This window comes from Hemicordylus capensis, chromosome 4 (assembly GCF_027244095.1).
Source record: "Hemicordylus capensis ecotype Gifberg chromosome 4, rHemCap1.1.pri, whole genome shotgun sequence".
In the NCBI taxonomy this organism is placed as follows: domain Eukaryota; kingdom Metazoa; phylum Chordata; class Lepidosauria; order Squamata; family Cordylidae; genus Hemicordylus; species Hemicordylus capensis.
Genome location: NC_069660.1, coordinates 161,777,269 through 161,791,748, shown reverse-complemented (window position 1 = coordinate 161,791,748; position 14,480 = coordinate 161,777,269). Strand labels below are relative to the sequence as shown.

The window sequence follows — 14,480 nt, the reverse complement described above, 5'->3', positions numbered from 1 at the left end:
GTGCTGCTTTTCAGATCCCTTTTCAGACAGGGAAACGTTCCTTTTACATTCCAAGGAAACATTCCTTTTTCCAGGGAAACTTTCATTTTACTATTTACACTGCTTTGAGAATTTTTTTTGTTGAAAAGCAGTATGTACTCCTGCTAACTGAGCAAAAGGGCACCTTTTTGAAGTGGTGATTTTCCCTCCAGTGGCTACTGCTGCTGCTGCTGCTGCTGCTGCCTACCTTGCATTTCTTTTTAGACTGTAGGAGAGGAAACCATCTTATATATTATTTTTCCATGTAAACTGCTTTGGAAACTTTTGTTGAAAAGTAGTATGTAAATAGTAATAGTAGCAGTAGCAGCAGCAGGAGCAGCAGCAGTAGTAGTACCAGTAGTAGTAGTATGATGTAAATATTCTAAATAGTAAATTTAATATGTCAGATGCTGCAATTCCAGACCAAAAACTAACTCATCAATTTTGTCTGCTTTCGATTCTTTTTGAGAAGGAATTTCTTCAACATCTGTCTCCTCACCCCCCCCCTTTTTGTTGTTGTTGTTCTATTTAAGACATACCTTCCTCAGCCGGCATTTTGCCCCGATCCCGTGTATAAGCTAATGCTCAGCTGCTGGAGACGAGACACCAAAGACCGTCCCTCCTTCCAGGAAATCCATTGCCTCCTCCAAGAAGCAACCACTTCGTAGTGATGCCTTACCTTTGTATCCCAAGTTCTCTGGACCATCCCATCCCACCTGCCCTCTAAAACCTACACTTAAAACTGACGCCTCTTCACCTGGATTCACCATTGCCTTCAGTTGCAGAGCTGGGACTTTAATCAGCCCCCAAAGGAAAGGAGAGGAAGGAAAGAAGCTGGGATCTGAGGAGGCCTGCCATACAACCTCATTAAGGTGCTGTGCTTTGGACTGGCAAAGAATGAAACAAGTTATTTATCTTGTCAGTGTTGTAGGTTCTGGTTTATGAATGGATTTGGTCCGCGGAAGGGAGGAGGAAAACATGAGATATACTTTTTTCCATGCACAAGCACTTCAGATGTATCCTGAGCATGGAACTGATGTGGAAATAGGCATACACAACAAGAAAGTTCTGAAGTACCTAGCAAGTACTTTATGCCCTGGGCTGTCTGTGTGCTGCAATTCTGTGAAAGTACTGGAAAAGTGTATAGTGTGGTATCGGTTGCAGAATTTAGCTTCTTGAGAATCTCAGTTTTGATTTAGGGGGAAAAGAACACATTTCTAGTCCTTATTGCTGCATTTGATATGCTTGACTGTGTGGATAAGCTTGCTGAAATCTAAGAAGCCAGAGGAGTGGCTGGAATAAATTTGAAGTGGTTGGAATAGGGCTCCAGTGCCCTGTGTAACTCCACATGACTAGCAAACCCAGAACAAATTAAGCAAAATAAGAAAAGCATGTGCACATTCAACACAGGACATGGAGTTGAGCTTTATTTTTTTCCAAATTTGGATTACTTGTGTGCAGACTTTTTTTTCTTTTTAGAGTGAAGTACACACAGCGCTGTTTGTACCCAGAGATAGATGAAATACTTCTAAGAAGTATTTTAGATACAAAATACCTGAACAAATGTATTTTACATACAAAATAATTGGTAAGCAACCAATAAAAATACAAAATAGTATTTTAAAATACATCTTAAAATACAAAATACAATGCCTGAAAAAAGGAAAGATGAGATGTTTGTTACTTTTCCGAACTTGTTTCCATTTCCTTTAAGTAATACCAATTTTTCAAAGATTAAATCCCCCAAAGTTGTGCCTTCTGGGATTGTGAATCATCCCAGCAAAGGAAATAACTGTTCTACGGGACCATTTGATGTTAGACTTGTATTATATCTTTTAAAAATAGCTGTCAGACAATAGGATACCCACCCAACATACTAATGTGCTTGGTTTTGTCCTGCAAAACCTGGAGTATTTCCAGATTTAAAACAATCAAATTATTTGGCTGTGTACAACCTGAGGAGACACAGAGATGGGGGAATCCCCCAATGTACCATGCACAGTGCATTGTGGGATACATAGGGACCAGAACAATGAGCTCTGGCCGCATATCGCACTGTGCTCCCCCATGGAGTGCTGCTCATCTGGGTGCATGGGAGGCATGCCAAAGACCTGAAGGCTTGGTCATCTGGTGGGGAAGGCGAGTTAAAATCAACCTCCTCCCCCCCCACACACCCTCCACATCCATTCTCAGCAATCTGTGATAATCGCCTCAATGTGTCCCACTCCTACCACAGCCAGGTAACCTGGAAAGCCAGCTAAGCACTCTGTATGCCCTCCAGCAATCTGAACACAAAGCTCTCTAAAGATAGATAAATTTCAGACACAGAGTATGCTGATGCTTTGTTTCACATAATAACAGGGGACACAGACAGGGAGATATTTGTAAACTACTCTGCAAAACAATCTGCCTACACCTTAGGCAAGTTGAAAAATTACAAAGACTGGACCAGAAGAACTTTAGCCCTTCAGGTCAGGTCAGGTTCCTAGCTGCAGCTAGAGGGACAGAGAAACTTTAAAAGCAAGTGAGCCATGAGCCAGGGAGTTCTCTTGCCTCCAAAATCTTGTGTGTGGGGGGGGGGCCTGTTCCCTCTTGCCCCACCCCCATAGACACACATGCTACCCCCACCACTCATTTCCCATTTTACTCACAGGGACAGTTGCTCTCTTTCCTCACCTTTGATTTTCAGACTTGGCTGGCTGACAAGTCAGCAGCAGAGTAAAACTATTCAAACTTCAGGGGGCAGAGAGGGAGGAACAGAACACACACACACACACACACACACACACGATGATGATGATGATGATGATGATGCTTGGAAGCCAATGGTCTGTCTGCTTTCAATAAAAAGGCAGCTCCCAAAGCAAGAAAGCAAAGCAATTATTGGCTGAGATGTATTTGGTAATGTATTGTAAAAATACAAAATACCTAGCAAATGTATTTTAGATACAAAATAGTTTTCTGGAAAATATTTTAAATACAAAATACAAAAGTATGGAAATACGTATCTTAAATACATGCATTTTAGATACTGCACATCTTTGTTTGTGCCTTCTGATATCTTAAATTATCCCTCTCCCAAATGCACTGGAATTCCTGAGCCTGGTGCTGATCTCCTGAGCCTGGTGCTGATCCCAACCCATCCCACTTGGGTCTCCTCCCAGTGTTCCTGGAGAGTTAAATTGCCTTATACCATTCTCAAAGTGCAGAAAAGGGCAAACAAAATGATCAAGAGGTTGAAGAATCTCTCCTATGAAGAAAGACATTGGGGTTTTTTAGTTCAGAAAAGAAGATTGTTACAAGGAAACAGTATTTATTAAATTATGCCTAGCATGGAGGAAGCAGACAGAGAGAAAGTGCCCTTCCTCTCTCATAATGCTAGTACCAAGGGAGTGTGTGGGTGTGCGTGACCCAGGGAAACTGACCATCAGTTTCAGGACTACTGTATACTGTGCATAATTTTCACTAATGGAATTCACTGCCATGAGATGTGGCGAGGGTCATCGCTTAGATTCAGGCAAAAACTGATCAGTAGTTATTAATTATGATAGCTAAAAATAATCTTTGGATTCAGGGACAGTATTTCTCTGAGTAGCAGTTGTCTGGTGGTGGCTGGGTGGGTAAGAAGGGAATAATGCAGGAGGGCTTATATCTGCATGCTCTGCTTCAAGTGGGCTTCCTGAAAGCATCTGGCCAGAGGCAGCTCCTCGAAGTGAGAACAGCCTCAGGTGGCAATTGCACCACGGAGTGGTGAGTGTGAGGGTCTTGCCTCACTACCTGCTTCAACTTCCCCTACTTCATCTTCACTGCTGCTGCTCTGCCCACTCCTCCCCCATTGCTGGTCCCACTCTCGGCTTCCCAACTCACTGGAAGCCCAGCACTGATTACTGCCTATCCTTCTCAGTGGCATACAGCACTGTTCTCCAGCGCTGGGCGCTTTCTCTGGGCGCTTTCCAGATTAGAACCTGCAACAGGGTCATGTCGGATCTCGGAAGTGTCCTTTCACACTTCCTGCGTTGTGACGCCGCAGTCCCTACGTGGACAGCAGGGTGCCGTTCACATTGCCAATGCCTTGTCTCAAATTTAATTGCTGCGATATAGAGCTAGGACACTGTATATCCAGCGTAAGGAAGTTGCTGTCTTTGGGGGTTGTTAATTGCTGCGAGACTGCTCCCCCTGCTGTTTATGTTTTCAATGCGACTTGCCTGAACGGAAGCATTTTGCTGCTGTTGAGCAGCTAGTCTGGAAAGTGATAATGCTGCCCTCTCTCTTGGCAATGGATAAAGCTGCCCTCTCTCTTGCTCATCCCACCTTCTCTCCTCTAGCAAACTTATCTGCTTTGTCTCCTCCATTTCAGGAGCACAGAGACTGCAGACAAGTTTGTTGCTGGAGGGGGAGGGGGAGAGAGACTGCCAGTGCTGGATGCCTGCTGTCTGCTAGCAAACAGTGACACGGGTCAGAGGCAGGCAGCAGGCATGCCAGCAGCCCCCACCCTTCCTCCTCTCTAGCAACAAACTTGTGTGCTTTGTGTGCTCCCAAAATGGAGGAGACAAAGCAAACAAGTTCACTGGAGGAGAGAGAGAGAGCAATAATGGTGGTGAGTCTAGCAGCTAGGGATGGAGCAATGATGTGGGGGTAGGGGCATCAAAGAGGCAAGGCCAGCGGGAAGGGCAAGGTGGTGATCTTTGTGTTGCCTCCAGCCACGGCCCGCCTCAAGACACTGTTGCATCTGCCTGCAGTGCTAGTTGCTGGAAACAGTATGCTGAACTCGAGATCTTCAGTCTTGATCCATCAGGGCTCTTGTGATTAGGATTGCCAACATTTCATTGCCAGAATATGCTGTCCCTAAAGGGACCAACATTTCACCCTTGAAATGAGAGACATCCTGTGTAATGAGGGACAGTTGGCAACCCTACTTGTGAGGATACTTCACTTGCTCCCCAGGCCTTCCACAAAATCAGATCCCCAATTCTTCAGTCATCTCTGCCACTCCTGAGCAACAGAAGCTTGAGCATCAAAGCCGTTTTGAGAAAGGGAAAAGGCCTACCCTTTGGCTTCTGTAGAATAGCTGCCTGGAATTGTCCAGTAGCAAGGCCATCTACTGAAGAAGCAGGCATAATGCTTTTAGGAATTGTTTACTAAGCAGAAGGATCTTTACAATCAAACAATGAAAACTGAAATGTATGTGGAATTGGGTGTTCACTGTTAAACAGAGAGAGTGAGTTGCAGAATGTTTGCTTGACTGACAGCTACTAGAGCAAAAATTTAAAAATTGGAGCAGCATGCAGTTGCAGGTTTGTTCTGTAGATTTTTATAGAAGATCTGGAAGCTAGGAAGCTTGGGTGAAATGAGAAATTCTCTCTAAGGGCTTGAGACAGCTCTTCACTGTTGCTTGGCCAGAGAAGAGTGAGGCAGTAGGTGTGTGGCAAGAAATGGGTTGCTTTAGGGGAAGCATAGATGGGAGGGAAGTTCTTGTATGGCTGAGGTGACCCTGCCATGAGAGACGGTGAGGTGGTCACCTCGGTCAGGCAGTTTGATAAAGCTGAGGATGAACAGGGTGGGAGGCAGATTTTGACTGCTAGCGTTTTTATGCAGCTCTTGGTTGTCTCAATGAGACCTGTGCAGGAGAACATTTTGAGAGCAATTGGGAAGCAGGCAGGCAGTCTGACAGCAACTGTGGGCCAAGTTAGACATGATGGAGCAGCCATGTTTGTTTACTGCTATGTCTGCCCCATTCACATAAAGAGTGGGAGGTGAGGAGTTCTGATGTTTTACATCAAATATTGCTGAACGCTTATTCCTTATCTTCTACGCCCATTACCCAAGAAACCTTTCTCCCTATCTGGACTCATTTTTGGTATTGGGAGAAAGGGTGCTGGCAATGATAGTGTGGGGTGATAAGACTAGAGAGTTGAGCTCTCCTCACTGGTATACACCTTTTATATGCAAACAGAGCCGACAAGTGAACAGCAAACATAATTGTTCCCATCATGTCTAGTTTTATCCCCACTCTGTATCAGGCTGCTCATACTGAAGAGCCAGGCCACGTGAAAGAACCTTTATAGGATGGAATTTGAACTCCATTGGCCTCTTGTGTCATCTGACCCCTGATGAGATGGTAACAGCAGTATCATCCTCTGGTGATCAGCAGTGGTTGTGCTGCAGCACAGCTGAGAGCAGGGCAGAAGTTCTTCTTTGGCATACTGCTGTGATGGCACATAGGGTGATGTGCCTAGATCCTGCTGCCAGAGTTATTTGTTCAAGACCTCTGGTACCTTACAGAATCCTAGTAGATTATACCATATGCTATTTATCAGGAGAAGGACTGCCATTTGGAATTTCTCTTCAGATACCAAAGTGGCTTGTTTGCTCTGTGAGCATTCACACACACACACACACACACACACACACACACACACACACACACACACTCTCTCTCTCTCTCTCTCTCTCTCTCTCTCTCTCTCTCTCTCTCTCTCTCTCTAACTATGGGACTTCATAGTTTTCTGTTTGAAAGTCATTGGCTCCTTATTCTTCTTGTTGTGGAGAGGACTGTGGAGCTGTGGCTGCCAGCCCTATTGCTTATAGGGACAATTCGCAAAGATGGACTGAAGGCCATCAACAACTTGCAAGAAAAAATGGAGTATAATAAGAGAAGAATGGATGAGTAGCTTCTGCAGCAAAGCTTGGCACCAAGAAGTGGGTCTTGAACAAAGTTCAAGTTTTCTCGATGGGTCTTAAAACTATCTGCAAATTACAACTCTAAAAGAATAGTGTAAGATCAGCCTTCTTGGCAAGTGTAGTCAGTTGATAAGAGAGAGGCTGGTTGATGTTCCAAGGCCAACTGGGTTTGTGTTTTGACTGGGCTGAGAGAAGGATCTATCCATCCTTCCACTTTCTACACAGTCAGAGGACTCAGTGCCCAGTTCTTTGAACACACACTGTGCAAGCAGATTTTTCAAGAAGCTTATGGAATACCTCTTTCTCTCTTGACATTTTCTTAGAATCTCTCCTCCAAGGAACTTGATAACATGCCTTGTGGGTCTCCATGGCTTATCTCCCTCCCTTTTTATCAGTGGCCAAGGTCAAGAAAAGAGATCATCACCAGCCAGACTGTTTTGTCCTAATATACTGGAGCATGGGGGTTCAAGTATTTCAGTGCTTTATTTACTTACTAAGACGTAGCTGTCTGGCTTAAAGGATTCGATGTCTGCACAACCAATTGGCTTGTTTCTGTGTGGTTCAAAAGCATTCATTTGTGTCTTATCGGCTATTCCTTTAGGCATATCTATACCAGTTCCCCACTCCCAGTAGTCGAATGTACTCATTAATTTCCACAAACCACATTGGCCTAGCTCACTTCTGATATCAGAGCTAGACTGGGGTGCGGAGGGAAATAGAAGTTAGGTGACTGAGTGTGGGGAGGTAATATAGGGGAGAATTGCCTTACTCACACATTCCTTTTGAGGGCAAACTTAGAAAGCACCTATCTATGCTTTATATGGAATCAGACACCTGAACAAATAATTTCTACTGTTATAGCTGGTTTGGCAGTAAAAGGGGTTATGGTAACCATTAGGCATTAGTGATCCATTTTCTAACTCATTTAATCATTGAAACAATGTGACTAGGTACTCATGATTATAGTTCAAATAATGGCATCTTCAACGATTGGGGTGGCAGGAGGGACCCCAAACCAGCCCATCTTTAGCTTCAATAGAATTCAAACCTGTTCCTTGCTACATGGTGCTTTCTGTATCCCAAAGACCCATGTGCACATAGAATTCATAGAAATATGGGTAAAAAGAAGAAGAGGCTATTTATGTACAATATACAGGTATCTGTAGGAAAGGGGAATTATAAACTTTTCTAACACAAAGAGAATCCTAAAGTTCTTCTCTGTCACTGCAAGAAACACAACTCTTGGCAGTCATAATTTTACCTGGTGTCAGTGTAGAGTAGCATTATACAGGCACTTGACCACGCTATGGCTGCCCTTATGTGCCTGTGACCAGATAGTTAACAGCAGTACTGCTGGGTCCCTTTCAGTTCATGTGAGGTTCAGTTGTCAGGGTTGGTAGAAGAGTTGATATGGAACTGAAATCATTGCAAAAAAGGGCCAATATTCAAATTACAGAATCAAATGTTACCCAGACACATCACAACTGTTGCATCAAATAGCATCCTTCAAACACACTTGGGGAATTTTATATGGCTTGTGTGACTAACTCTCCTTCCTTCTTCATGACATCCAAATGATCTCTCTTAGATGGGTGTGATCATAGGCTCCAGCTGATCCTATTTACCAGGGACAGTCCCTTTTTCCTGGAATCTCTCCATTGTCCCTATTTTTGGCTCCTGGAGATAACTTGTTCAGTTTTTTTCACATAAGTTTCTAGAGTTGTCATTCTTCAGGATTCAAATGCACAAGAGGGGAGCAAAGGGAAAAACCAAACCAAATAACCGAAAACAAAGAACATACAAAACAATTTAAGTATTTAATTGTACAAAAAGTGTGAATGAAAAATACAAAGTGTACACATTAAATATGATGACAATAGCCAAGCAGAAAAAGACATAAAATGTGCAGTGTTATTTTTCACATTTCAGATTTCCTCATCAACTTGTATTTTCATAAGCAGTACAACTCCCAAATCATCATGTACACAAAGGAAACTTCAGAATGGATAAAGTCATTATGTCCAACTAGGTATTCAATCCTCAGTCTTCAAATATGAATGCCTTCAAGGTTAAATTCCACCAGACTATTTATTTATTTATTTTTAAAACCTGCTAAAGCCTTAAACTCAAATTTGTCATTCAAACCTCTTGGAAATATACTGTTAAATAAAGCCATTTCCTTTCCTTCTATATTAAGATTTTTTGAATATTTATTTTTAGTATATCTTTGTCCCATCTTATCAACAATTATATAACTTTGAAATCCCTATAATTGTAGTGAACACAAAATGTTTAATGAGATTCATGTCACCTGTGCCATTCTTAAATTTATTCCTATGTTCCTACCATTTTAATTTGAATATTTTTGTTGATTGGCCAATATAAATAAAGCCACAAGGACACAGTGAGGGCAGTCACACGACCTGAGCTGCCTGTGTCACCCCAGGCAGTATGTGCCGTCTGGAGTGCCTAGCTGCTGCAGACCTGTGGAGCCCACCTTTTGTAGCCGGCAATGGCATTTTACCAAAGTAGAATGAACTGTACAAGATTTTACCTGCAAAATGTTGGAATGTATGGGCTTTCCTTTAGTAATCTGGACTAATGTGTACTTTATCACTTGCAACCTACTTTATCACTCACAATGTGTACTTTATCACTTGCGTTCCATTTCTGGCATGCTTGTAGTTAGAACTATATGCCATGCCTCCTACACAAGCATGTTCTTATTTTCATTTGTGACATGTTGGATAGTATGTGTTATGCTACTAAATCCTGATCCACTTCTGGATCATAAAACCCTAGAAAGTGCCTTCAGATCTGTCTATATTTGCCCATATTTCTTCCTGTAAGGCAGACCCAAGACCTTGAAGATCACTCTTAATTCCTTGTGTTCCTTCAAAAAACCATTTACAAAATCAGCTCATTGGCTCCTTAGATTAAAACCTAGCATTAAAAAAAATCATTTTAATGCTGTTTTGTGTTTCCTTCCAGAATGATATTATGAGGCACAAGTGTCATATGAACCAATTACTGCTGCAATTGTTCTACTTCTGGTGGGGGGGGGGATGTGTTTTGGAAGTGAATTTCAATGTTTGATTTATTTGTTCTTAATATTAGCATGTTGACATCTTAACGCTCTATAGCTGGAAGCTCTCTAAGCGGTTTACAATGATTTAGCATATTGCCCCTAGTTGGGAGAAATGATGACACTTAAACTGACATAAAACCAATACTATAGATATGCCCAGAGAGCAAAGGCCGAAGAAGCCATCTCCACTTAACTCATTTGCTGTGTAGATATTACATGCATGTCCCTCCTTAAAGCTCCAGCTTCTGAAGACATGAAAACATCAACTGGGTGGTCTTTTAGCAAAAGAAGATGAACGTCTGAAATGTTTTACAGAAAGTCTAAAATATGCACCTTGGACACATCCTAAACAAAAGTCAAGTTCTATCCACACTTCCTGACATATCATGAACTGCTTCTGAAAGTGGTTTGTCATGTAGCATTGGGGTGGGCTACTGTTTAAAAAACATAAGCTTGAAGGCCATTGGGAGTGTCGAACTAGTTGCACAGTTCTTTGGATCCTGGTCCCAGTAAAAACCAAAAAACAGAAAATGTTGTATGTTAGGCTTGCTACTTGTAACTGTAGTCTTTGTCTTTGAATTGTACTCCATCCATTCCCGGGAATGCAGAGCACATGTCTCTGAGATGTTTTAAGGTATCATTGAGATGAATTGGTCCCTCTGTTACAGCAGGATCCTGGGAGAGCTGCATTCCTTCCATTCCTAGTAAATATACATTTCAGGCTGTTTAATCTTAGTGTGTATCTCTAGTACTTGTTCAAAATAGCTCTGTATTTTGAGATGGAGACTTAAATACTAATGTATAGTTTCTTTATTTATTCTCTGTAAGGCCACAATGAAATATATTTCTGTAAAATGATCAATTTGTAAATAAGAATCTTTAAACAAAACAAAAAAAATCTTCTTGTCTTTGTACTGAAAGTTATGGGTGGTCAGTCCTGTCACTATCTATTCAGGGCCTTCGTTTGGCTTCTCCCACTATTCAGGAAGGAATAAAGAAAGGAGATGCTCCTTGGGTGGAGATGAGTAGGATCAGGCAGCAGAGTCCAGGGAAATTAATGAGACCACTGCTAATAGCTGGAATGAAGAACAGCCCCTTGTTTCACAACAGTGATCTATGAAGACATTAGAAATGTGGGGGCAGCCACAGTGGACTGAGAATCTAGTGCTTGGATAACACACTTCAGCACCAGGAAGAATGATCTCAGGAAGACTACGGAGAGAGGAGACATTTCTTGTTATTCACAGCAGTCTCAAACAACTGTTTTACTAACATTTGCAAAATGGGTTATAAAATAAAACAAAACATGAGTCCCATTGTTAACCACTTGTCTAATCGCTCCATCCTCGTCACACCTTGCGGGATCTTGGAAGGCACACACTAGCACTTCACCACCCTGTGACAAGACAAGGTGTCTCAGGGAGCGAGGACGTTTAGCAGCCCTGCGCCGCCCATGTTCGTCGTCTTCATCACCACTAGAAAGCAGAAACCCATATCTATCTCTGTCTGTCAAGCACACGGTCCTAACGCCGGCACCGGGAAAGTGGAACACACTGAGGACACGAGGGCATCGAGGGGCCGCCTTCCCCGCCCACTTTCCTTTTCGAAAACGCCCATGACCAACTCGATTGGCTGAGATTCTGTACCTGTCGCCTGCCCATCATCGGGCTACCATCACGCCACGTTCCTCCTTCTCCCTAATAAGTCCAGGCTGGGCTCCCTGACTGGGAGAAAATCACGTCAATTAAAAAAAAAAGGTGTGGTTTGAGTTCAGCTGCGATGAAGGACGCGTTCTGCGGCCGACGCTCTAAAGAGCGAGGAGGGGAGTGGGCGGGGCTGAGAGCTGGGGCTTCCTCCCCTGTCATCGCCTGCCATAGAAACGCCTCTGGACGCCCTCTGGGGCGGTCTTTCCCGTGGTTGGTGTAGTGTAGTCCGTGCCGGTTTCCTCTCTACCTTCATTCATCCGTCTTATTCGCTTAGTGCTGTTAGCCATGCAAAAGGTGGCTGTGATCACTGGTGCCAGCAGGTGAGAACGGAGGATTGAGATGGGTCTGGGAAAGAGGGAAACTGGCTCTCTGAGTCCTTTCAGCCCATTTATGTAGAATTTTATGTAGTACTGTTTATTTACCATATTGTGTAGTATCTTGATACACACATTGCAGGACACGATCCAACCAACCGTAGCACTTTCAAGCCCCATTGATTTCAACGGAAGAATTAACCACGTGCATGCCTAGTGAATTTCATGTTTATATTTCTTAAGCATATGCTGGGTGGGATCTCTGCGCTGCCTTTCCATGGGAAGAGATCTTGAGGTTCTGGTGGAGAGCTCAGTGAAAAGAATTTGTGGTGAGGCGGACTCAGTATACTGTAGTTTATGGGGTGCGAGGGGGAATATGGAGTAAATGGCAGGGCAGGCAGCCTTAACTCAAATACAGTAATAGTGCGTCATACATTGAAGTCATTGCATTATACGTTAATAGCACTAACATTTAATTTACAGCACTAAAAGTAACAAGTACTTTAGCATTTCTCGGTTCTCCCAGCGCGATTAACCAAAACACTGGAAAGGAGAAAAGATTTGATTCTTACTGAGCAATTACTGCCTGCATGCTTATCCCTTATTTCTGCAAGTGAACGGATTAGATACTTGGGGTGGGGGTGGGGAGCAGATTAGAGAAAGGCAAATTTTATGCTGTAGGAAAGGGTCAGAACAGGTTGTGATTTTGTTATACTCTGGAATGCACTCCCTGTGGAGGTGAGAGCCTCCCCATCTCTGACAACTTTTAAAAAATCCTTAAAATCTTTTCACCCAAGCTTTTTAATTTAATTGGTCTTTTAAACTATTGTAAGGCTTTTATTTCCGTGTTTTAATTTTTTATGTTGTTGTGAGCCACCCAGAGACAGAAGTTTGAGGCAGCATACAAATTTGATAGATTTATTTGTTTGTTTGTTTGTTTGTTTTACATTTTATATCCCGCTCTTTCTCCAAGGAGCCCAGAACAGTGTACTACATACTTAGGTTTAGATAAGAGATAGATAAGATAGATAATAAATGCTCTCCAAATGGATATTTCTTCACGTAGTACGAGATACAGAGCTGGTGTTTTTAAAGAAAAATAAGACTGGGTTTCTTCTCAAGGGTTTTTGCATAATGTGTCTGAAGTAATGTATAATGTGTTTGAGCAACATAATGTGTTTGAGCCTCGTCATTTGTGCCTGGAGTGAAAATTCTGGATTGATTTATTCTATGATCCATTTCTTTGTTTTCCTGGCTGTCCATTGTATCCTCAAAAGTCTTCTCCAGCACCAAAATTCAAAAGCGTCAGTGCTTTTTCTAGCTTGCTTCTTCATAGTCCAGCTTTCGCATCCATAGAGTGTCATGGGAAAAACCATTTTCCAAACGATTCTAATCTTTGTAGGTGTACAAACATCACGGCATCTAAATATCCTTTCCAAGGCCTTCATTGCAACCCTGCCAAGTGCTAGCCTGCGACGTATTTCTTGACTATTGGATTCTTTACTGTTGACGGTTGTTCCTAAAAGGCAGAAGCTATCCACCACTTCAATGTCCTCATTGTCAGTTCTGAGACTGGTTGCTGTACCCGTTGTCATTAGTTTAGTCTTCTTTACATTTAGTTGTCCCACTTTCTTACTGTGCTCCTTGACTTTCATTACTAGAGCTTACAGATAATCCACATTCTCAGCTATCAGAGTGGTGTCATCAGCATAGCGCAGATAATTGATATTTCTTCCTCCAACTTTAAAACCACACTCATCTTCTTCCAATCCAGCTTCTCTTAGTATATGTTCAGCATATAAATTGAATAATGAAGGAGAAAGTATACAGCCTTGTCTTACTCCTTTGCCTATCTGGAACCAGTCTGTTTCACCATGTTCCGTCTGGACTGTGGCTTTCTGTCCTGTGTATAGGTTTCTCATGAGAACAATGAGATGTTATGGGATGCCCATTTTCTTAAGGATATTCCACAACTTGACATGGTCCACAAAATCGAAGGCTTTTCTGTAGTTAATAAAGCACATATTTACTTCTTTCTGTTATTCTTTGCCTTTCTCAGTTATCCAGCGTGCATTGGCAATGATGTCTCTTGTTCCTCGGCCTTTTCTGAAACCAGCTTGAACATCTGGCATTTCCCTTTCCACGTAGGGCTCTAATCTGTGTTGGATTATCCTGAGCATTATTTTGCTATTATGTGAAATTAAGGATATTGTGCAATGGTTTGTGCAATCTGTTAAGTCTCTCCTTGCTTTGGTATGGGTATGTAGACTGACTTCTTCCAATCTGTTGGCCACTGTGTCATTCTCCAAATTTGCTGGCATAGTTTGATTAGAGCCTTGACTGATTCTTCTTCTGTTGATAGACAGATAGATAGATAAACTTTATTACAGTCTTTGATATGTACAGAAGCATGAAGACACCAAGAAACATCTTGCGTGTTATCTACAAGGTATAAAATGTTTTGGTTTCCACCTTCTTCAGTTGCTTTGATGTTATAACATCAACTGAAGACAGCAGAAGCCAAAACATCTTGCACATCATATTTCTGTTTAACAACAGAACAGAAGAAAAGCCTAGTAATCTGCTTCATTGTTCAAGTGGGTATTCAGTGCAGTTGCAATTCCACCCTCCACCAACTCTGCAGTAGGGAACTCTTCAGAGGTCATGACCTCA

General features: G+C 42.4%; 2 protein-coding genes across 7 annotated transcripts in view; both read left to right on the top strand.

Annotated features, from left to right (window-relative positions):
* The window catches only part of DDR2 (discoidin domain receptor tyrosine kinase 2), a 116,568-nt gene extending 115,630 nt beyond the window's left edge, over nt 1-938 (top strand). For both annotated transcript variants that reach the window (XM_053251152.1, XM_053251150.1), the window contains one exon: nt 552-938. In XM_053251152.1, coding sequence (XP_053107127.1) covers nt 552-686 — 135 coding nt within the window. In that variant the 3' untranslated portion in view covers nt 687-938. The remainder of the gene's footprint in view (nt 1-551) is intronic.
* Nucleotides 939-11,532: 10,594 nt separating this feature from the next.
* Nucleotides 11,533-14,480, top strand: part of HSD17B7 (hydroxysteroid 17-beta dehydrogenase 7) — a 28,688-nt gene continuing 25,740 nt past the window's right edge. For 2 of the 5 annotated variants that reach the window (XM_053248327.1, XM_053248328.1), the window contains exon 1: nt 11,534-11,813. In XM_053248327.1, the coding sequence (XP_053104302.1) occupies nt 11,779-11,813 (35 nt within the window). In that variant the 5' untranslated portion in view covers nt 11,534-11,778. Of the gene's footprint in view, nt 11,814-14,480 lie in introns of all 5 variants that reach the window. The other 3 variants (XM_053248326.1, XM_053248324.1, XM_053248325.1) reach the window with 3 other exon arrangements.